This window comes from Xyrauchen texanus, chromosome 1 (genome assembly GCF_025860055.1).
Source record: "Xyrauchen texanus isolate HMW12.3.18 chromosome 1, RBS_HiC_50CHRs, whole genome shotgun sequence".
Lineage (NCBI taxonomy): Eukaryota > Metazoa > Chordata > Actinopteri > Cypriniformes > Catostomidae > Xyrauchen > Xyrauchen texanus.
The window spans coordinates 57,951,925-57,976,901 of record NC_068276.1 but is presented as its reverse complement, the minus strand read 5'-3'; the positions used below and the strand labels follow the sequence as shown (position 1 = coordinate 57,976,901).

Sequence of the window (24,977 nt, the reverse complement as noted above, 5' to 3'; positions counted from 1 at the left end):
CAGAGCCCAGACTTGAATCCGAGATCTGAAAATGGCTGTGCACCAACGCTCCCCATCCAACTTGATGGAGCTTGAGAGGTCCTGCAAAGAAGAATGGAAGAAACCAAAAACAGGGATGCCAAGCTTGTAGCATAATACTCAAAAAGACTTGAGGCTGTAATTGGTGCCAAAGGTGCTTCAACAAAGTATTGAGCAAAGGCTGTGAATACTGATGTACTTGTGATTTTTTTCGTTTTTTATTTTTAATAAATTTGCACAGATTTCAAACAAACTTCTTTCACGTTGTCATTATGGGGTATTGTTTGTCGAATTTTGTGGTAAATAATGAATTGAATCCATTTTGGAATAAGGCTGTAACATAACAAAATGTGGAAAAAGTGAAGCGCTGTGAATACTTTCCGGATGCACTGTATACTACTGTATATATATGATAGTAATCAATATATTGTGTGTCCCTCAATTTAATGCAGAGTCCTGTAAACCTCTGTAGCCCACCTCTAAATAGATACACTATCTAAATTGAATTTAAGATGCCTGAGGCTCCTTTTGCTCTTGCTTTTTTCCATGTAGGCACTTGGTTTGTCCCTGACATGGTTAATAGATGCATAGTAGCTTAAAGTGGTTACTGCCTTATGAAAACTGCTGAAAAGGAGGTGAATATGAGTGCGATGTTAGTCTTTGCAGTGGGACTCTTAGATGTGAGGTCTGAGCAGCAGCAGCAGATGGTTGTTCGTTGGCTGATGTTGAAGTGGGAACTGATGGAGCACTGTTGCATACCTCCTCTTAGCAAGAGGCATACTGCTGCTAAGATGTAAATGATGAGGCATGCAGTTCTACTGATGTTTTGCTGGAAGATGGTATTCCCTTTTCACCAATGGCATACAGACCTCTCCATCTGTGGAAAACACTCAGAGATCTCCTTCATCACTTCTCTGAGAAATCCTCACATCTGCATACTGTGGAGATACTAGGAATGTAACGGTTCTCGGTAAAAAAAACGGACCGTTCGGTTTGCCACCCATGGTTCGGTAAGCATTGACATTGCGGTTCACCTCAAATTCACCTCTGTTGCACAAGGTTTAGTGAAGAAAACAAAGCATCAAATGCTCTTTGATTAATGGCATTAAAATGTCATTATAGTAATATATCAATATTTAATCATTTTCGCCGACATCACCCAGGGAAATATATCACGCGGCGCACACAGAGATGCAGGTGAGCTGAATTTGCACACACTCCCTTCTGTTTTTAAGCAGGCACTCAGTGCTAATTCGGACAGACATGAAACAATAACTTAAGCGCTTAGGGTGTTCATGTGGGATTTCCACGTAAGATTCAAATACTTGAGCTGTAACATCATAACATCCCTTCTCGTATCCATTTTAATAGCAAGGTTCAGATGCACAGCTTCTGAATTGTGAATATATGTATATATATATATGTTGAGTTGAGTTTGAAATGCACTTTATGTTGATGCATGTAGCGTAATAGTGCAGGTATTAAGTTAAAACGTTAATGGTTTAGTAATTAGAGAAAATAGTTTTTTTTTTTTCTCAGGACCCTGAAGTAACTATGGTTTTACTATATAGTGTAACCATGTTGATTTTGTGGTTACTATGATTTTACTACAAACACTATGGTTAAACTATGGTCACTGTTGGAAAACAATGATTTTTATTCAGGGCAAACCTGTTAAAATGTTTACCATATAGACTATTCTTTGGATTAGCAGTTATATATATATATATATATATATATATATTTGTATTTTTTTTCCGGAACAAATACCAAACCGTGACCCTAAAACCGTGATGCAAATCGAACCGTGATAAATTCGTATTGTTACACCACTAGGAGGTACCATGGTACATTAATGGCATCTGAATGTCATGCCAGGATACTTTGATAAATATACCAGCCAGTATACTGAATTATTACAAAAAACATTATATACAGAAAAAATATTAATTTAGTCTGTGAGTCAATAAGTGCATTTACATGCACAGACTTTTATTGATTATGCTTAATAAGCCGACAACATGTGTGGTCATTTAAAGCAGTTTTCCTTAATAAACGGTATAAGCATAATCTGATCAGCACATGTAGATTTTTGCCCATTACCCCAATTTTGCGTTGCATATAAACACCTTTACTGACTTATCCAATGTGCATGAGTGCTATGCATCTGTTAACGTTTGACGTCAAAATTTGTAGGATTTTTTTAAATAAGCTGATTTTTGGTAGTTATTTGCATATGTAAATGCAGTCAATGTTTACATTTATGTATTTAGCCTTGCATGTGAACACTCTAAATGATATCCATGCATTATGTTTTGTGGACGGAGAGTGGTCCAGTTTCACTTTATTTTTATATTGTTGACATTTCACTTCTTTTCTTTTCATATGACTGGATGTAGTTTGTAAACTGAGGAATTTTCCTCCTACTGTCTTCAACACAACTGAACAAACACAACAAAAGCCATGTGATCCATGACTAGTCAAAACAGGCCTAAAGCTTTTACTAGTTGTAGAATGAATCGACTTGTCAGTGCAACTCCTATCATATTCAGCAAGGAATGCCATGATAGCAACACGGAACAAGTCCAGAAAACATTGGTAGTACCGTAGTCATTTTTGACACTTCTTATTATTTGTGTTTGATAGCAAATATTTTTTTTTAAACATTCCAGTATGTTGAAAGTCTTCGATAAAACTGTACAACTCTTTCTTATGGACTATGAAATGTTTGTGAACAGAACGTGCATGAACTAATCTTACATGCGCTAATCCAGTCCAGACGTTTATTCTGCAACCACGATTGATTTGCATCAGTCTTAAGGAAACTATTCGAGGATAGCCTAATGTTTGCTAGAGAGTGCAATTAATTTTGCAGAGCATGGCAGAGGCAATGAAAGCAGCTGTGTATAACTCTCTGCACGGTTTTGTAGAAGCATGAATAAGTGCTTATAAGTGCTTAGTTCCAGGAGACCTCTTTAAGTGGACACAGGGTTGACCACAATTACTACCCACAGCACCGTGAAACTTCCTATCTGAACGGCCCTCCCAAACTCATTACTAGAGACTTTAAGAGCATGTGGGATGGTGCATGGCTTTGTTGAAAACTCAATGCAAGTATGCAAACTGAATGATTTGAATGAATCATTTGCAAGTATGCAATCCCGGGTCATAGTCAGAAAATGCTACAGATCCATTGAGTTCAATGCTGTCTTGAATGATTTGCAAGAATGTTGAGGACGAAGAACATTAACGAAAAGTTTAACGAAAGCTACATTCCCGCAATGCGACCAAAAGTCACACACTCTGATGTAGACTTCCTTTGACCAATGATCCTTTCTAAGAGGTGGGTACAGTTGTGCATTCTTGCATTACTGTGGTGGTAACAAACCTCTGTACTCAAGGGGGTGATGGAGTTACCTCACTGTTAATTGGCCTGACGGTCAGACTAAAAATGATGTGCTGGTAAAAAAATGGTGGATCCCAAGAAGTGTTTATTACAGTGCAAAAGTATTTACAGTGAAAATATATACATAAGTATAAATAACAACTACACAAAAGAAAATTGCAACAATGTGCAAAAATGGCTAAACCAACAAATGGCCCACGTCCACAACACCGTTCCATTCACCTCTTATCAAAATGAAAAAATAAAATAAAAAAAGAGCCCTGAGTTGTATCAGTAACCTTTTTACAGTCTAGCTCCTCCCTTGGAATAAACCAATGTGGGGGTAAAAAATATAATAATAACATGTTTAAACATACAGAATGTGGCCTTGAATATCAGGCCACCCAATATGCAACTAGTCCACACAACACTTGATAACAGATGAGAAATAAACAGCAAAACAAAGGCAAAACCTGCTGTTATAAAAGTTCCCCCTCTGACAATAATCATTAATGGTTTAGCCCAATTTGATAGGTGTAAACAATGCTTTAAAACTGGATCAAACCAGGAGAACTGTTTGGTGATGCAGCATGTGAACCAGAAAATGAGCAGCAGACATGATGATTTGGTGGAATTGGTTCATGAAATAACGGTAATTGACACTTGATGAAGTGTTGTGGCCTAATCTGAATATGTATTTTGATTGTAAAGAAAACCAGGAACACAAATCCAATTAACACAATGACAGATACTTAAACACCACAAACAATCACATAACACCTTTCTGATTTAAAAACTGTGTGTGTGTGTGTGTGTGTGTGTGTGTGTGTGTGTGTGTGTGTGTGTGTGTGTGTGTGTGTGTGTGTGTGTGTGTGTGTGTGTGTGTGTGTGTGTGTGTGTGTGTGTGTGTGTGTGTGTGTGTGTGTGTGTGTGTGTGTGTGTGTGTGTGTGTGTGTGTGTTAAGGGGGAGCGGTAATGTAGCGGTTAGCGCGCTGCGCTACAAATCTGGCAACCCGAGTTCGATTCCCGCTCATGGCCAACACCAGTGAGGATTATCTGAACCGGTCCCGGACCTCCCCTAGGTAGACTCAGCCTAAAATGAGTACCTTGTGCGGTGTGTAAACATCGCCACTGGGGAGACAAAGGCGGTCGGGCGTGGTGCTGGCCACCCACCCCCTTGTGTACCGTTCTGGCCTTCATAGGTGCTCGCTAACAGCACTTGCCCCTACAGTCTGTTAAGGCTAAATGGGGGATCTTTGTTTTTTGTTCTTTGTGTGTCAAATGTTGATTTGTAACTTCATCAGGTTAGCCTGTGACACCCACTATTGCGCCAGTCTTGCAAAGTGTACTTGCATTGCGTATGGCAAGGAGTTTAGGGTGCCTACGCATTGAAAGCTCTGACGTTTGATGGATTGGAATGCGTAAGATGCATTTTAAAACTGTGGAAAGAGTCAGTTTGAAATCAAGCGGGGATACTATAAATTGGTTTTCCAAAAGCGCAACTACAATTGGTCAATATATTTCTATGTCAGAGTGCGTCGCAGTGATAATAAAAACTTTCTCAACCTTTGGTTGCAGTGACAGAGCATATGGCCTGAAGCATACTTTACGCAAGTATGCATACGCTAATGCGAGCGCTTTGCAAATGCATTGCCAGTGCATGTCTAGTTGAACATACATAACGTGCATTCTTACTGTGATGGTAACAAATCTTGTTACTCAAGGGGGGAATACAATTATCTTCAAACGTTTGTGCTATTAAACTGGATGTGTTATTACTCCGGTATGTTACTATAAATATATTGACTTTAATTACTTGCTTAGCAATTTGCTCTTCAAACTGTTGCACTGCCATGACAGTAGTTGATTTGAAAGCGAAAACTCGCAGTAAAAGAGGACACTTCACATACGCGCGCGCCTCTTGTGGCAGCATTCAGAATGCATTGCATACTTGCGTTGTGCTACGAATTGCGGTCTGACACATTTTGGAATGCAACAATGCATGAAATTGAGCTTGCATGTGTTGTGGTTGCATGTAGAGTATGTTTCAGCCTTCAGGAACTATTGTTTTATCGATGTCTTTCTTGTATACATCCACAATTTTATCAATGGATTTGCAGTGTTCATAAATAGTAATAATGTGGTATAGTAGTAAATGTAGCATATAGGCACCCTGAAATTGAGCTTGTGTAGAGAAGTTTTTGCGTGCATGTGTTTGAGTAGAGTTTTAGGCCCAAGAGTGACCTACATTAGCAGTATAATCCTAGGCATTGACCGCTGAGTTCAAATGGTGACTTTCGAGTCTTGTGCTGGCCCTGATCTGGCCAGCTCTTTGTAGCTTTGCCATAAACCCAGGGTGCCTGGCTTGGTTGCTTTCAGCTATATTTAGCATTCAACTCATCATTTGGTGCAGTATTTTAAAAAAGCTTTTAAAAACAAGCTCAATATTCTTATCCCATCCTAGAAGTACAGATATTTATTTAAACAATGACTCTCAGGGCAAAGTAATTGCACTTAGTTTGACTTTTTGCTCAAGACTTATCTGTTTAAATCTCAATTTCCTTTGAGTGTGCCAATATTACAAACATATTCAAATGTGCCTTGATGGCCAGGGGCTCTGCTTGTAATTTTACTTTCATAATTAACATGATTTATAATGCATTTGTTCATTGTTATCCTCCTTAGTACCCCGACGATTATTTCGAGCATTGGTAATAAAGTTTTGACATTTCAATGAATGTGTTTGGCTCTCATATGAAAGGATCAAAGGAATATTGGGATAAATTAAAGTTGAAATATATTAAAAATTTGAAATGTAAGCCTACAGGCCAGGCCATGCTCATCCACATGGATTTCATTTTAATTTTGTGAAGCAATGACCCAAATACCTCCTCTTATTAAATCCCAAACCTCCTCAACCTAGAGTTCAGTGTAATTTCAGTGTGATATGGATCCAGTACTGAATTTAAAGGTGAACTCAGTCATTTTTGTCACTGCATAACATCACTCTTAACATTGTCCTCTTTCGTAGGCTCATCAGTGAGGAGTTTCAGCCCATTATGGTTCTCCGTAGAGCCGTCAGACACACTAGCGGTGCGGGGTGCTCCAGCACTGCTCAACTGCTCGGTCCACAGCGAGACCCCTGCCAAGATCGAGTGGAAGAAGGATGGCTCTTTCCTCAACCTGGTGTCAGATGATCGCAGACAGGTCCTGGCAGACGGATCGCTCCTCATCAGCTCAGTAGTGCACTCTAAACACAATAAACCAGATGAAGGGGTTTACCAGTGCGTGGCCACTATAGACAACCTGGGCACAATCATCAGCCATACCGCTAGACTCAGTGTAGCAGGTAAGACACTCACATATGGCTTGATTCGCAAGTATAAAAGTGTTCAAATACTTTTTTGGGGTCTTTGGATTATGCGTTTCTCTTTTTAACCTTCATCATGCATGCTCAAAATGCAAGCATGTGCATTAGCATGTAGTTTGAGGATGGATTAAAAGGGAGAGAGGTCTGTTTGTCTGTCCTTTATCTGTCCTTCTGTGTTATTGGCTGCAGTTGAGTTCAAAAAAGCTGACAGGGCGTCCTCTCTGATGCAGCACCCTTGCTGTAAATGTTGTGAGAGCAGGTGTGTTTGGCAGCACAATGGCTGCTATATTGGGCCCTTTGAGTTGAAATGAAAGTGACCTTGTTTCATTTGCAGGAGGCAAGCAGCAGAGATTATGAGGAGTTTGATTTGAGTCTTACCCTGACATTCAATTTGCTCCTGCTGGAGAAAAGGAATGCAATTAAGCTACATCAAACTTTCTAGAGTCGACTGTATTACTTCAGAGAAATCACTCTGAAGTTTTGCTTAAGAAGTCATAGACAAGTGCTTATTTCAAGTAGCTCATAGTGTTTTTACCTTTGTGGAAATCAGTTTTTAGTGAACAAGCGTGCAGAACATTTTTCATAGTTTTTTTAAGGAGATATTTTTGGTTTTCTGATGCGAAACACCATGTCTGTTCACATTGAATGGTGTTACAATTGATCTCCCTCTGCTGTTTTTTTTTCCTTCCTGTGTAAAGACCATCACTTTTGAGATATCTTTCAAATCTCAGTTGTTTCTCCTAAACACTTATGAGAGCATGGAGAGCGAATGGAGAGCAAACAGAGACCTTTGCAAATCTCTTGCTCCTCAATTTTCTTTTTAAAAAAAAAAAAAAACAGCAATCTCACACGCTATCTTCTGTATAATTTTATAAGAGATCTCAACAAAGGCCAAACAAGCTACCAAAGTCTGAAATCAATTGGCCATGTGATTTCAAACATTTCTTATCAAATTCATCCAAGACAAAGTTATCCGAGCTACATTGTGCCATCCACATAAATTGCATCGCTCTACTGCATATGACGGCATATTGCCCTACCACAGCTTTCCAACCTGGCGACTTTCAATGACCCAAGCAAGGCATTAGGTGTTTAGGCATTTTATTTTCAGCAAATTTGAGAGATTTAGTTAGCGTTACAAATATAAAAACATGACCTTTCTGGAAGGCTCTCGGTGAGGGCCATGTGGAGAGAACCCCTTTCTCTCTCTCTCTCTCTCTCTCTCTCTCTCTCTCTTCGTGTTTATATGTGTTTACTCAGGCTTGGACCATGGGAAAGTTTGTTGGGCTAGGGGCTGGGAGGGGGATAATGGTTGATTCTATGTAGATTTTGCTTTGTTCTGTGTTATGTTTGAGAATCAACCAATAAAAATGTTAATCTAAAAAAACAAGTTAAGCTCAATCGACAGAATTTTTGGCTTAATGTTGATTACCACAAAAATTATTTGAAGGAAAAATCAAAGTTACCTTGAGGCACTTGTAATGGTAGTTAATGTGGCTAGTTTTTAAACCAAACATTATAATTCTCATCATTCCCTCACCATAATATCGTCTCAAACTCTGATCAGGTGCAGAACAAGCAACAGAACTGAACAGAACCTGTCTTGAAAAAGTATGTTATTTTTAAATAATCATGAAATTGTATATATATATCAAATTATTATATATAAAACCATTTGAAATTGTCAAGTTTTATAACATATAAAGTTATAACAAGTGCTAAAATGGTACTGACACTTTAAGAGTCCAACGTGACACACATTCTCATCTTATTTTCTGTGGTAATCGACAGCATGGCACAGATGCTGTCCATAGAGCTTATATTTTACATTTATATCCATAAACTTATTTAACCTGGAATATGATTGCTGCTTTTTTTTAACTGTCCTACATTGTGCATTTAAAAAAAAATAAAGAGCAGATTTATTTATCTTATTTAGCACAAATAGCATGTGAGGAGGTTTGCACTGTTTTCCATTGAAAACATCAGAATGAAAGTCGCCTTTCTCCATTTGCTCTCCCCTGAATTTTATTCTCCCTGAGACCGTGATCTGTCTACTGTGGCTGACAGGCTTGAAATAAAAAGGTTAATTGTTGCATATATGCTGTGGACCATTACAATGCCATTGTGCTGGAAAAAGTGCTGCCACCTCCGCAACCTGTGCCATGTAATGACAAGAATTATAGCAGCATGCCAACAAATGCAACCCCAATTTTCATGATGGCTGGAGGAAAACTGTTCCACCCTCTGTCATTTTCTTCCCATTTTTGTCCCTAAATGCACATACAATAGAACGAATATTTATATATATATATACTTTTTAATGTAATCAGTTACTGATTACATAACAAGTAATGTAATTGGTAACATAATCCAATTACAGCAATATGAAAGTAATGTAATCAGATTACTTTTCATAACTTTTAGATTTTCTCAAAATGTGCATATGTAAATAAATTCAAGATAATGTTAACGTGATCTCTAAAACGTTAAATTATGCCTTGAATGAAACCGAACACGTTTGAGTAATATTATCAGGACTGTTTTAGATGTTATTATATTTAAGGAAAAGAAACATGTACACTGCACCCTACCAAGAAAACAGAAAATGAGCTACTAATGTTGATTTTTTTTTTTTAAAGAAATCATGTTCTCTGTCTGCTACAGAAAAAGATAATTTCTCGTAAAGCAAATATAATCAGAACAGATGCACTGAATTATGTCTTGGATAACATGAAACTAAATCGGACAGGATAAACCTCAGATTCAAAAACACTGCAAAGTGTAATTCTACCATGTGTTGCAGTTAGTGTGTACAGACAATTGTAATTTGCACAATTCATTAACTTCAGACTGTATTCAATAGGCAGATCACACGTTATCATCATCATCATTATTATTGTCATAATTAAATGCTAGAGAGCGTCCTTCCTCTGCTTGCTCAAGATACAAAGTCAAACATCACCAGCTAACAGTTTATGGCTGATTTCTATGTTTATGTTTCTGTTTAAAGAGGATTATAAAGGGGAAAAAAAGTTTTGATTCCAAAAAGAAAACAAAATCTAGTTTCGAATAATAGAACAAAACAGGTTTAAACTTTTAGTCTGTCTTCTTAATGACGTATTCCTAATTACTATAATTGTTGAACATGTTACATTTACCAGAATGTCTCCCTCACCCAGAGATTTGAACTGTTCTCAACAATAATTGATCAAATCAGATAAATTCTTCATTGAACTTTCTGTCCTTAGAACTTAAAGGTGATATATGCAAGATTGACAACAAGCGTTTGAAATGGGTACTGCTGTCCAAATTCAAAATATTGGAGAGTTGTCTGCCCCACCCCAGACTTGAAGCTCATGCGGGTTGCCAGAATGTTGACATGCAAATTAGCCAACTCAGCATCCATTTTAAAGTATTTCTGGGCGTTAAGCGGTCTCGATCTTCCAAAGGCATCTCCAACATTTATCCTTGTTTTGCTACGCCTCTGGTCATGGTGGTTTTTGGTGAGGCTTTTTAGGTCAGGTGGAATCTGTAATCTCTGATCCAGTTAGTTTGCTGGCTTCCACGGCTGCAGGACGCAGTGTTGTTTGCCTGCAAACTTGTTCAAATCTGGCAACCCGGTGGTGTCGAAATACTATTGGTGAGTGGGCAGTGGGCGGGATCACACAGGCCAAAACAGAAACAGAAATTCCGGCCCGGAATTGAAACTTCAAAAGTAGAATATACTAGCTGTAGTGTTGTTATCGGGGAAGCCAGTATTTCAACTTAGCATGTTTCCTAATTCTCTAATGACATATTATGGTCATTTTATGATTTAGTGCAGTCAGAATATTACATATAGCACCTTTAAAACACATTTTCAATTAATTTGGTATTTATGTGTACAATCTGGATTTGTTAATAATGATCAGGAATGCAAATCATGAGAGATGAAAAAGGAGAGAAAGTCATTGGTTTTCCAGGGGTATTTTTTCAGTTGATTTTGCATTGTTTACGATTGCAAACGATTAAGGTTTAAGTTCTGTTCACCTGGAGGAGGGATCATTTTTACAGCTTAATTATGGAATGGAACAACATACAGGACGTCCTGGCTAATACAGTACAGTTTACATTTGCAACCATGCAAACCAGGGGATTTCAATGATAGCATTGACCGCTAGTCTTGCTCCCGCCAAACAGTGCCGGAGTGGCTAATTGGGAAGATTGGGAGTATTCCCTCTGGGTCGGTCACAAATTGGGCCAGTTAGGTCCGCAGAAATTAAGGCTATACAATGCTTTAAATTGTATTGAAAGATTTCATACACAGGTGTCCACTACAGTCTTCAAAGACAAAGCACAACTGGATCTAACAAGGACAGAAAGAGATGTGGAAGACCAGAAGTGCAACAAAACAAGAGGATAAGTACATCAGAGTCTCTAGTTTGAGAAATAGACGCCTCACATGTCCTCCGCTGACAGCTTCATTGAATTCAACCCGCTCAACACCAGTTTCAGTACAACAGTAAAGAGAAGACTCAGGAGGTCTTATGGGAGGAATTGCAAAAAAAAGGACACTTTTGAAACAGAAAAACAAAAAGAAAAGGTTTGAGTAAGAGCTTCTTGGAAGGCATACATTTCACTGAACTTTTAATGTTGTTTAAATTTTCTCTTTTAAAGAGCGAGTAATGTCAAAATTTCCAAGAAAATAATGTATGTTCATCCGTGCCATCGCGATGAAGCAGCTGTTTTCCTTGAGAGCAGAGTGCTGAAGTGAGACAGGTGTTCTTTGCGGATGTAAAAGTAGGAGGCGCTCCTGAGTCATGAGAGAGAACCCAAAGAGAACACGCATCTAAACCATCTCTCACTCTAAAAACAGCTGTCTGTATCACTTTATGTCAGGAAACTTCACTATATCTTTTGTCAGAAAGTAATACTTGTAATCTTGACAGTAATCCCAATTTTTTAAAATGTTATTGCAATCTGATTACAATGTTTTTTATGTAACTAACAGATTACAGTTACCTAATTTTTGTATCCTGATTATCTAACGCCATTACAAGTAATCTTTTGTATATATATTTATATATATATATTCTATAAATCACATTATTGGAGTATTTTACTGAGAGTCTTGCCTCAGACAGCAGCTTCTCTTCTGCTATTCAACAGCGACAACAAACAGCAACACTAGGTAACGTTATCTTAGAGATGTAATCCAGCAAACGTCCGGTTCCCAACACAACACCGACTCAACACAAACTCAAAGTAAGCCAAATACAACAAACAATAAAACACATTTATCTACTGAATCCCGTCTGGCTAAGGGGGAACGTGATCGTAGTCGAGCGAATACTAGAGTGAACTTCGGCAGGGCATTTGATTCCTGGAGGGACCTTCGTTCGGTTTTGGGGATCAAAACCGACCCTGAATTTGCGTTCTTCTTATTGGAGAGGTAAACTTACATAACTTCAAAGCATGTGAAATATAGTGCCATAAGGATTGATCTGTGTAATTTGATTTCACTTGATCTTGCCTGCTAACGCTGATGAATTGCAAGCTACCTTGCTATACTAACAGTCAGGTATACAGGATACATTGAAGCAAATATGCTGTTTTCTTGATCATAGTACAACATATGACATACAAAACGTACAACAGTGCAACATAACAGTGCAGTGCAACAGTAAACTGTCTGGAATAGGTCGGTAATATGTAGCTGTATGTGTGTATCTGTATGTTATGTTAGCTGATAAGTAGTTTTAGTTTAGTCTCGAAGTTTGTAGTAAAACAATCATAAGTGTAATTTTAATCAATCTACCTCATCTGTCAGCTGTACGTTGTGTCATTGTTTTTGTGTCCCTATGGAGTGTGTGCACGTGCGTGAGCATGAGCAACAGGTAGCTGCTGCAGTTCACTTAATGGCCACAGGTGTCATTAATAACAAGGGTTTCTGAATCTTACATACTGCACCTTTTGAGTAAAAGATTTTAAAATACTTTTCTTGCACCTTGAACACAAGTGAGTGTACACGACTTGGATTCATTTCAAAAACTTTTTTGAGGAAAAATATTTATTTTTCACAAATATCAAGGATTTTCGAGTCATGGATATCAAGAAATTTTAAGAGTTTCTCCATTTGACCTGAACAAAATGTGCCTTTTCATAAAAATCTCAAAATATATGATTATTATTTAAAAAAAAAAATTTCAATTACAGTAATGAGGGTATGAAGGGGTTTTCTCTGTTTTATGTTTTTTATTTATTTTTGATACATGACAACAAAATGGTTACCCACGTGATGGTTATACCATCGTACTTCAATTTGGTGGGCTAGGAAAAGTTTTTAAAATTGTAATATTTTCAGCAAAATTGTTTCAATGCCTTGTTAAAAAAAAAAAAATAAAAAATGGATTATTCCAAACAACTTCTGCCAAAATGATTATCAGATTTTAATGTTATTTACTAATATTTAAAAAAAAAAAAACATTAAGCCCCAGAAAAAATCTAAACATGACTTTAAAAGTGTTTTCAAGTTATTGTTTTGTATTAATTTAATGTTTTTTTGAATAACACATTATACACATGGACCAAAAAGAAATGAGCATCACATCATTGACCCAAATATTATGAACTTTTGTATTGATTTCATTATTAAGTAGTGAAGATGCAGCTTTTAGGGGCAACATTGACACCGAAATAAATAATTAATCTGCCATTGATAAGTGACATCTGTGCTTCTCCACTCTTGAAAAGGCACCACACATAGAAACAAAGCCTCTTTACTATCTCATTGTGCCACTGAGGCAGTGGCCATCATGTATGAAGAAGGATTAGCCATGGCCTTGGCATGATGAGGCTATTTGTATTTGTGTGAGATGGCAGGGCAGCGAGTAAGGCTCGGGTGAAAAAATTAAATCATTGTTTACTCACCCTCATTTCAGATGTGTATGACTTTCTTTTTTTCTGCAGAACACAAATTAAGATTTTTAGAAAAATATTTCAGCTCTGTAGGTCCTTACAATACAAGTGAATGGGTACCAGAACTCAGAAGGTCCAAAAATGACATAAAGGCAGAATAAAAGTAATCCATATGACACCAGTGATTAAATCCATGTCTTCTGAAGCATTATGATTGATGTGGGTGAGAAAGAAGGAACAGATCATTATTTAAGTCCTTTTTTACAATCAATCTACACCTTTGACCAGCCCCAACCAGTAGGTGGCTGAATGTGAAAGTCACTCTCGCACCAGAATGTGGAAGTTAAATTCACATCTGGGATGGCATGAGGGTGAGTAAACGACAGTGAACTATCCCTTTAAAATTCCTTAGGAAAATTAAAAACATAAATGACGTAAATGAGACATCGCCCATACGAGCAGCACAGATCAAATGCGCTAACCTCTGTTCCACGGCTCTTGACATGCATTTCCCTCTGACTGTTGTTCTGCTCTCAGCTTTCAGTTTGAATCGTCTGAAATGATTTGCAGCCTAATATTTCCAACAATGAATGCTGTCTGAAATTCATTGTATGCTCATTTGAGCCTGAAATGTTAAGTGTTGTTATAATGTATTGTGCCATACTGAGAGCATGCTCCTACTATTCCATTGACATCTGTAATCTGTATTGGTATTACATGTGTGTGCTTGTGTATTTGTGTCATTTGGAGGGTATTTTCATAAAACATGGACAAAAACTAAGGCATGTTATGAATAAAATTTACTCGAAGTTGGCGACACAAGTCTGTTCCAAACCTAGTGAGCTGCCTTGCTGTCTACTGGCTACAAAGGCAGCTGCCTCTTAAGGCCTCATCCTAACATCTGCTTTTGTGTTCCACCGAAGAGGGGTGAACCATACAGGTTTGGGACGATTGTGGGAATGTAAAAAGATGCTGTGTAGGTAGGCAACACACTGATTTGGAACAAAGCAGCAGGCATCTCTCGGAGAGTAATATTCACAAAATATCCACAATCTGGAAGGGAACTCAGAAAGTTCCATGGTAAATGTTGGCCAGAGCTCAGTTTTCTAGTGACCTAGTGTGGACTGGCATTGGCTTTGAGCTCTCAGGGCTGTCTGTTTTGAATTGGAACGCAGCTTTGGGCGACTGTAGGAGAGGAAGTCCCGCCTTTCAATTAAAAGACCCAATAGTTTTTTTTGCTACATTTGACATCAAAAGCAGTGAATAATCCACAGATTATTATGAGATTTTTTAATCTCATCAAATGTGGGTATTTTACGTTGTGGGTTGTTTGAATAAGCAGATTTTGGGTGCTTGTCAGTATATTGCTGTGGATGTAAATGCGCTCATTAAGACTTGTCAGGCATTAAAGCCGAATGAAGAATACAAAGAAGCCAAACCAAAACAAATAGGTTAAACTACGAATGACGGCAAAAGCCTTTTCTTTTTTTCAGTGGTACTGTTGGATAAGCACATGTGAATACACCCACATAACTTGTACACAACAGTTATGATTTATTCATTGATTAATAGTCAAAAATGTAAGTAAAACTATCTTGTAAGTAGTGTTACCATCTCGAGTCAAATAAAAGTCTTATTTAAAGCTGAAATTCTTGAAAAGAAAAATGTTTGCAAACGTAGTTTAGAATAACCTTTTATTTTAATATTTCTGAAAAAATAAGCATTGAAACCAATATGATCAAAAACGAAACAAAAACAAGCCCATTTAGACTCAAGACTGACATGTGTGTTTAGTTTTTTAAAAATGTCAGATGTTTAGACATTTTTACGAGGAGGCATATTTTGTTCAGGTCAAATGGAGTAACCTTAAGAAAACATCTTTGTTTCTCTTTTTTATATTTGTTTTACCTTTTTATGATTAGGTTGTGTATTCAAGATGCTAGGAAAGTATGTTAATACCTTTTTATTTTATGGGAACACCAGAAAGTGTTATGAATGTTTCTCAAACATTTATGAAATCAACACGGACACAAAGATTACAGTTTTTTTAACCTGACTTTGGTGTTTTAAATTATAGTTTTAAAAGTATATCACTTTGGACCCTTATTTCAATAGCCCATGCAACAAATTGATATTATAGAAATACATAATTGAAATAATTTCGCAAACCCATTCACTCCATTTACTGCAGTTTCTTTCCGCTATTATTCATGTGGACACGTCCCTTTCAACCTCACAACTTGGGCATCATCTAGAATTCTGTTTTCCAGTTTCCCACTAGTAAGTACAACTTTGCTTGGTCTTTCATGTGCATGGGATTTGTAATTAGAATATTTCCCCCTCCACATTATTCATGCTTTCCACCTTAGTAAACAAAGAAATTCCTTTGAGAATCAACATCCTGCATCTAGGATTTGCATGTTAAACTTTAACGCACTTTCCTCTCTTAAACACCTTTACCCTTGGGATCCATTTATCACTCTTCATCCCTTAACACCTTCCTCCAAAGCTTGAAACCAGTTTGTGGAAACAATCCAAGGGAATATGCATAACAAAGAAAGCATAAATGCACTCGGTTCATCGTTTGAACTCCCACAACACATTGAGATTCATCATGTGGTGCTGTGGAGAGTGAGATTGGATGTTTAAAGAGAAGGCACGTCTTTGCCGGAGCAGGACCATTTGGCTCTTTCAACTCTTCGCTGGAGAGTCATTGCGCCAACAGCCTCTCATCTAAAAATTGGCACTTACAAATCCTGATCGCTACACTCAAGCTACGGCCCCGGGGGAAATCTGGTCTTTAGAACAACTCTGATTGAGACGAACGCAAGCCACATCATGCATGACTGTCCTTCACTCAATTGACAGAACTTTGAACTGATTTCATTTTGATTTTCAAAGGGATTGGCACCTTTGTTGAGAACATTGATAAGTAGTGACAGTCCAAATAGAGTGGGTAGAGATTTATATTGCCATCAGCCTGCAAAATTCGTAGCTTTCCATTTCAGGTATTCTTTATATATACTTTTGAAGTCAGAAGTTTACACACGCTTGGGTTAAGTCATTAAAACTACATTTTTAACCAATCCGGAGACTTCATATTAGCAAACTATAGTTTTGGTAAGTCTTTTAGGACATCTATTTTGTGCATAACACAAGTAAGTTTTCCAACAATTGTTTACAGAAAGATTTTGGCTAATTGCCTTTAGGCAAAAAGAATTATGGAAGAATCCCAGAGCAACAGCAAAGGACCTTGTGAAGATGCTGGAGGAAACAGGTAGACAAGTATCTAGATCTACAGTAAAACGAGTCCTATATCGACATAACCTGAAAGGCCGCTCAGCAAGGAAGAAGCAACTGCTCCAAAATTGCCATAATAAAAGCCAGACTACAGTTTGCAAGTGCACATGGGGACAAAGATATTTTGGAGAAATTTCCTCTAGTCTAATGAAACAAAAATGTTACTGTTTGGCCATAATAAAGGAGGAAAAAGAGTGAGGCTTGCAAGCCGAGGAACACCATCCCAACTATATATATATATATATATATAATCATGATTTTTCATGGCCGATTTCGATTGCCGATTTTATTTTTACAAGCAAATGGGCCAATTCTGATACCAATTGCTTTTCCTTTAACCAACAGACAAGAAAGAATGAAAGAGTTATTTTTTTTAAGTGACCTTTGTCACACTAGAATTGCATTAACTGTTTTATTGAAAACAGTTATGAATAGTTCTGTTGTCAATATCAGAGGTCATTGTGAAATACTGGCAACCAGTAAAAACCATGAGAGCATCACACACAGCAGAGATACTTTAAAAAATAAGAAAGGCATATCCATTACAAGCTCTAAAAAAACTGCTCCAGTGAGAAATCATTAATATCTATGATTTGTTTACTGTCTTTTGCATTTTGTTGTAACACAAATCACAAATTATTAAGCAAATGCGTTAAGACGCTGTGCCGTTATTGAAGGTTAAACGGTTACATCTTTTATTAGTGGTATTGTGACCAACATTAATCTTATTTAAATTGGGATCCTCAGAGGGCTGGGATGAGTGACTTATGTTATATTGAGAGCACCTGGAGAGCGTGCATGTTTGAGTTACACAGAGAGCTCACGTTGAAGGCTGTGAAGCTAAAAGCAAAAATGATTGCTCAAACAGTCTCTATAGCTCAACACAATGTCTGATTGTCACAACTCATGACATGTATTTGCATGTTTATTTGTTGTTAAATTTGTTTTTATATCCGTTTGCAGCCTCTATATCCTCTTCCTGTTCACTGTGCAGGTAGTCCGAATAACTACCACAACGACTCTAGAAAATGGGCAGCTTAATATTCATAAACACAAACAAACTGGCATATTCATGTGAATAATGCAAAGAAAACAAGTTCATATTCATTTTCAAACAACACAAAACCGGTGTTTTCATTTAGGAAGTGTTCATAAGTCAATATTGGGTGAAATAACCCTGATTTTAAATAACAGCTTTCATGCTTCTTGGCATGCTGTCTACAAGTCTTTCACATTGCTGTTGGGTGACTTTATGCCACTCCTGGCACAAAAATGAGCTGTTTTTGCTGTCTTGTCCAGTACAGTGGCCAATGCCCCATTTCACCATGCCCAATAACAGTCTCTTTGTGAAGCCTGCATTATATTAACCTGTTGTCGTGCAAAGGCCATGGGTGGCCTTGTGTTTTCAATTGTTTACATTCAGCATATGTGTTTAGTATCGCTTTATTAAGTAATCTGTTCAACCAATACACCATTTAAAAGATCTAAAGCTGCAGATTCCTTCCAATGAAAGCATTGGTCAGTCTAAATTACTTTCAGACAATGGTTTCTTATTTTGTGTAAAGAGTGCACAATAGACAACACAAAAACAAAGCAGGACATTTTTTTGTTATAGCGGTGTAGATTTTGATCCAGCAAAGATGGCATCTGTCTGTTTTGACTGAAATAGTCCATTACACAACATCCATAGTAAAACTTTGCCCAAAAACACGTAAACTTGCATATAAATCCATAGATCTTCCATCGTTTACATCATGAAATCTGGACAAATATGTAGGTTTTGATAGTTTGCATGAGTTATCTCGTCATTTCATAAGTGAAAACACTTCTCATTGGAAGATTCAAATGCTGTGACATAGACACCTGCAGTCTCCTTGACAACGCTGTGACGCAATGCACCCAGACAAGCGCTTAGATAAAGGCTTACATTTTGCTTGCTAGTGTCACCTTGCTAGTGTCACCTTTTTTCTTTCATTTTTTTTTGTTATTTTGTGTTTCACTTCTTTATCACTGACTTTGTCATTTTTAAGATTTCATGGTAAAGTCTTAAGTGTTAGCTTTCTAAAGATACCTTGATTATGTGTGTAGTCAGAGGGACTTATGAGCAGGAAACCTTTTATTTTGGCTATGTCATTGTCATGTCATTTACCACGTTCCTCACCAAAAGTGAGGGCGCAAGGTAAAGATTCACAAAACAATCTGAAAAAAGCTGAAATGTGCCAAACAAACTGTTCAGGTCAAAATAAAATGATTAAGAACCTTGTTAAAAATGTATTTCAGGCATTTGTTCTGATGCTGGATCATTCAGCAGGATATGCCAGGGGCAAGTGCTACACCCAGCCAACAATACCACGTTTGGTGAAATTTGCCCAAATACAGATATTAACTGGAATAATGTTTGTTTAGGAGTAATAGTTTGTATCCTACTTCGGCCTCGATACTTTGCCAAGTTGCTGAATGCTGAATAGAGATACACTATGTAAGCATAAGTGGTTTTAGTTTCATAAAATAGTCTTGAGATTTAGGAAATTGTGAATCTACATATGCAGATATATTGAAAGCTATTTCAAATTAGATAAATTATTGTTGTCCATGTTGTGATCCCGTTAATGGCCAAGACCAACAATTGCATAAACTCCTTAAGCATGTCCAAACTATGCATTGGTGTTGAGTCAGGGATTTCAGTTTCTGTAAGTTTGCAGTCAGTAGGAGGTAAACTCCTGCTTAGTTCTCTTGTCAAATCACCATGGTCAACCCCTCAGCCCCAGAATGCCATCTGTCCGTAACCAGCTGATTCTCAGCTTGCTTCCTTGCAGTAGTGTTCTTTACTCTGACTGAATACACTTGCTTTTCAAACTCCTCATTATTGGAGTATCTGGCTTACATCAATGTTTTTCTTTTATTTTCATTTCAAGTTCTCACTCTGGCATTATTGATTTGTCTCTGCTGTCAGTGAAGTCAAAACAGTTTGAACCCGGGGTTGTTTATTCTGTTTAGTAGCCCTTAGCAGGAGGCTCATTTGTATTTGTGTCACTACTTTGTTTGCAAGATCGCCTCGATCCTGGCTGCCGATTCAAAGTGTCACTCAAGACTAATAAAAGTCGGGGAGGCCGCCGGCATTGCAACAGTACAGGATTCTCATCTTTCTCTTAAGAGCAGCAGGGGAGTGAGTGCTTGCTGAAATGAAGCCGACAGAAGATTCTCACTCTCTATGATTTAAATCCGGTTTCAGAGATGGACGTGCTTGTCGGGGCCTGAAAGGAACAGGCCCTTTGAACAACCACAGCATGAAAGATGAGAATGAGGGGGTTTAAGTGACTCTTAGGTTAGAGCAACACAAGGTCCTGTCCTGAATCTGATATGCTAAGGCCTTTGGGAATCTTGAGGGCTTTTTCTTCCTTACTAACGTCTCTCAGATTGTAAGAAATGAAATGTGTAAAGAATTAGACCGTAAACCCAGATCAATGACCAAAGAGCATGTTTGTAGCAGTGCATGGTAAGGAAGCTATTTTGAAACAATAGCCTCACAGATCTACACATCATTTAAAGTAGTTTGGCTATTGTCAAGCTAGTTTTAAAAAATAAAGTTTTCTAAATAGTTAGATTGACTACAAGTTACTAAGGCTATGTCCAATTGAATCCGGATACATTTAAAAATGTCATTTTCGTTTTCTAAACGCTCTCCGTCCACTGGCGATTTCAAGCGTTTTTCAAAAGCAGCTCATCCACACTGTAACGGTGGCAGCTCCCAGGAAACACAATTTAAATCAAATAATTTAATAAATAACGTTTTTTCGGGTGCCAGACAGGAGTAAGCCTGTCAATATACAAAATTTTGAAGCAAGCCACACAGCCGAACCGCTAATCTTGATAATTAGGGGTCACAGCTTTGATCGGGGAATCGTATATAACGTTTACCAGGGAAGTGAAGATATCTGGACTGAAATTCCTTTAGCTCTTGAGTTCACCCACGCTCTGCACTGGAATTCGAAGCTTGAGCACAATTCCACGGAACACTTCCGGCATCACTCCAGCCCTAAACACAGCGTGCGCTCAGCTGATGAGACGGCGTCTTTCTCCAGTCAGGTACACGCTTTGCACACTTTCTCCTTCTTACTTCTTACCACCCACTCCTTCGATGACTCCACCTTATATATACACACGCGACCATTAACTCCCATCCGTTAATTACGGTCATATTTTCTCAGAGGGGCGGCAACAACAAAAGCTTGTTTGTTTTGTTTTTCAGCTCCGCCACAACACTGAAACGTATGAAAATCCCCTTACTGTACTGGTGTTCCGCTGCTGGACCGCAGTTCCATGTAAACCATGTCACCTTTAAGGAAAAAATTTGCATCTATAAAAATGTTTTGAGTTTTTTGAGTTGTCATTTTGAGTTTTCTAAAAAAGTGTACTTCTCATGAACTTTTCCATGTATCATCTAGAGACCTTCATGACAAAAACTGGCAGAAGGTTAAGTAAATTAGGCCACGGCCAAAAAAAGAAAAAAGGCCTATAACTTGACTATTTGACATCAAAATTATTTTGTCATTTGGGTCTCTAGATAATGCATGCTAAAGTAACCTACCAAGTAACTGGAGTACTCGGAAGTAAAATTGCTTTGCCCCTTAAGGATAATTTATACTATGGAAGTATTCAAACTTCTTTCTCCTTGACAAACTAAAGCCCCCTAGGCGAACGAAGCCAGCGTTTATACTACGTGTTGCTTGGTTTTAAAATGAGTTAATTGAGGGTGACATCGCTGTGTTTAACGTACTGTTCCAGGCACGGAATTAATGCCAATAATGCAGGTTTTCTCTCTTCGGATCGCCGCTTTTAACACTGTATCGCTTCTTTGATTTATTAAACTTGTTACAGATCCCCTTCCACTTTTTAAGTAATTTGATCTGACTTCATAAAAACTTCAATCTTTCTCCACGCTGCATTTGTGGAGTTTGTGCTGCGAATCATATTTAAAATGTATGCTTCACTGTCTCTGAGAGACGGGCTTCAAAATTATCCCTTTTAGCGACAGTAACCTAGGTAACAACTCCTCACCTGGCACAAGCGATTGTAAATAAAGAATGTCACGTCCAAACCACACCCACAATTAGTTTTAACCAATCATCAACGCTCTTCGACAAGCCGAGTTCTCCTAGGTCAAGAATTTCAGAGATGTGAGCGAACAGGAGAAATATCACCAAACAAACATAGGCAGAACAAAACCGTCACTGCATTTCAAAATTTGTTGGTGAACTAAGCAAAGCAGGTTCGCCCAGTAAATATCTGTGAATTTTCGTAATTTTCTCCACTTTCCAAATTGCTTTGTACCCTGATAATTGTCGCTTGCGGTTATATTTTTAGTTACTTCCCAACACTAGTGCGTGAATATCTAGGCAGAGCCACTATAGGAGTGTTTGGATGTCATTCCTTCTTTTCTCTGCTGGTTTGTTTTCATGGTTGTGCAGTTCTGTGGTCTGAGGGGCCCTGCAGCTGCAATTCTGTTTGCACCATGTAGCTTCACACCTCACAGGAGCAACCTGTTCGTACTAGTCATTTATGAAAAAACAACACTAGAGGGGCATGTTCGAGACATGTCAGATGAGCCAACACCACTGGAACTTGAGAGAGGGGCTTTATCACCACACTAGTGTCAGTCACAGGCCGTCTCACACTCTGAAATGAAGCATACAGGCAGTCTCGCTCACAATATGGGCTTCTCTCTGACGCCGGGGTAGAATATTTTCAATAAAACGCATCTATGTTCCTAATCTGGATGAAACTTGTGTTGCTTAGGACCTGCTGGATAAAACGGCTTAGACGAGCATGAATTTCCATGGCGGCCCAGACTGGTTGGGGTAAGGGTTGGTAAGAGCATCCAAGAAATCAGTCCTGTACAGCTCTGATTTGCCCAAAGGCAAAATGGAGCAGCTTTCACACTCGTCTCACAGTGTCAGTTGTGCAGGTGTCCAGACTAAAGAGGCTTTTTATTAATGTGATTTAAGTGCTGAACAAAAAGGCGAGCTGGAGGGAGTCTCTGCAGCTCGATCACACCAGCGTCTGTCACCTCTGGCTGCCAGGGCTGTCCTGATCAGGGTCAAGCTGCCTGGAGGCAGAGCAGACCTCTGCAAACAGACGGCCGGCTGTGATGCACTTCTTTTTCATTTTAACTCTGCTGACTGGTTCGCAGCTCTGGATGATTTAGCGATTGGACAGTGATCTATCTTTTAAGAATGATTGGCTGTGCTCTGCATCTTGTTTAGCTTCAATGTACTGAAAAAAAGCCAACTCTAGGAGAGACTATTGTTCTGTGTGACAGTTTGCTGGGAGCCATTAAGCAAGATGCTTCCAAAAAGTGAAGCTGTGAAAAAAGACATTTGCAGCTCGAGTGGTGAATGGACGGCAATTATAAAATTCATCTTGGGGAAAAATATTAATATGTTTTAGGTATGTCGTGATTGTGATCAGCTAGTCAATCAGTGAGGGTAATTACTTAAAAAAAAAAGGGGGTGGGGCTTTAAGACCATAAAGCCTGACATATGAAAGAATCGTTAGAGAATTAAAATGTTTTGACATTAAACTGTTTTTAGTACCATTAGGGAAAAAAAAAAAAAAAAAAAATTGCACGTTTTTATTCATGTATCATATTTGATACATTAGGACAGCAATCTGTTTTTGTATAGGGCATTTTATTATTTACGTTTTTCTTAGCCCATACATGCTACAATGGTATATCTTGGGGTATTATAAGAGGACTCCCTGGGCTTTTCAGAGAGACCAAATGTTTTGAGAGTTTGGCCATGACAACTTCCTCTCCTTGGTCTATAAATATGGATTGAAATGTATCGCAGTTCAATTCAGCACATATTATTTTTTTCAATGAACAAATTTGAACATATGTATTTTATGCAACAAACACTATATTGACATTTAAAAAAGGGAAATTGTAAAACTTAATGACATCATAATAGTTTGCATATATGAAAATACACAGAAATATTAGTTCACACTTTAAATATGTCTTTTAAATTGTATATGTCCGAATTTTCAAAGCTCTGATTTATTTATTTTTGTGGTGGGAATGTGTGTAATGTAATGGTAATTGAGAGAATACCTCAAATGCCTGTTTCATGTAATTTCAATATGCTTTTTTAATAAAAATAATACAAAAACATTTAACCAAGCATAAGCTGCTTATATTCAGCAAATATTCATTTTAAAATATCAGTACCAATATAATCATTACTGTCACTTTTTTTTATTAAAATAAGCTGTAATTTATCCAATCATACGAGTCATTTTTCACAGAAGTCGGCCACCATTTTAAATAGATCAATATAAACATTGAATCCACTTTTGTTTTCTTTTTTTATACAAGCATGTGAAACTTACATACCATGTGCTTTTTGGCTTTTCAGCTTGAACAGAGAGTGAAACAGGAGCTATCAAACAGTATTATAGCTTATGTATTTATATATTTAGCTGTTACACTGTTCATGGCAAAATCATTTTGGAAAAGTTGCACCTCTAAATTCCATCCCTTAAATGCACCCCTTCTACAGTCATAAACATGCAGAAGGACGTCTCTTGGTCATTGTGTCACAACTAGTCGTCCAACAACCAAGATACATTTTTAATTCTTGTGTTGATACTTTAACGGTAACGCAGTTTGCACGGTGCAAACCCACTCCTATAGTTTCGTCTTTAAATTCTTCCCCTTAAAAACAGCCGTAGCAACCACATACATACACGCATACAAACGTTTTTTTTTTTTACCATTTCATTGCAACTTGCGCTGTATTTTCAGCTTGTGCCATTAGTGTTGCATTTCTGTGGTGTGCCAAGTTAAAAATAGTTCTGCTTTTAAAAACACGCCTCGAGATCCAAGAATATTCCACATTCTATTACATTGCGTTACATCTAGCTGTTTTTCAAGAACGTGTCTTAATGTAAATGCCCCCTAGGAAAAGTGTTAGATTGGGGTTAGTTCTTAATTATACAGGG

The 24,977-nt window shown here is 37.8% G+C and overlaps 1 protein-coding gene across 9 annotated transcripts in view; it reads left to right on the top strand.

The window, feature by feature from the left end:
• Positions 1-24,977, top strand: part of LOC127644521 (neogenin-like) — a 201,197-nt gene that overhangs the window by 81,886 nt on the left and 94,334 nt on the right. For all 9 annotated transcript variants that reach the window (XM_052127786.1, XM_052127777.1, XM_052127760.1 and 6 more), the window contains exon 2: positions 6,435-6,752. In XM_052127786.1, coding sequence (XP_051983746.1) covers positions 6,435-6,752 — 318 coding nt within the window. The remainder of the gene's footprint in view (positions 1-6,434; positions 6,753-24,977) is intronic.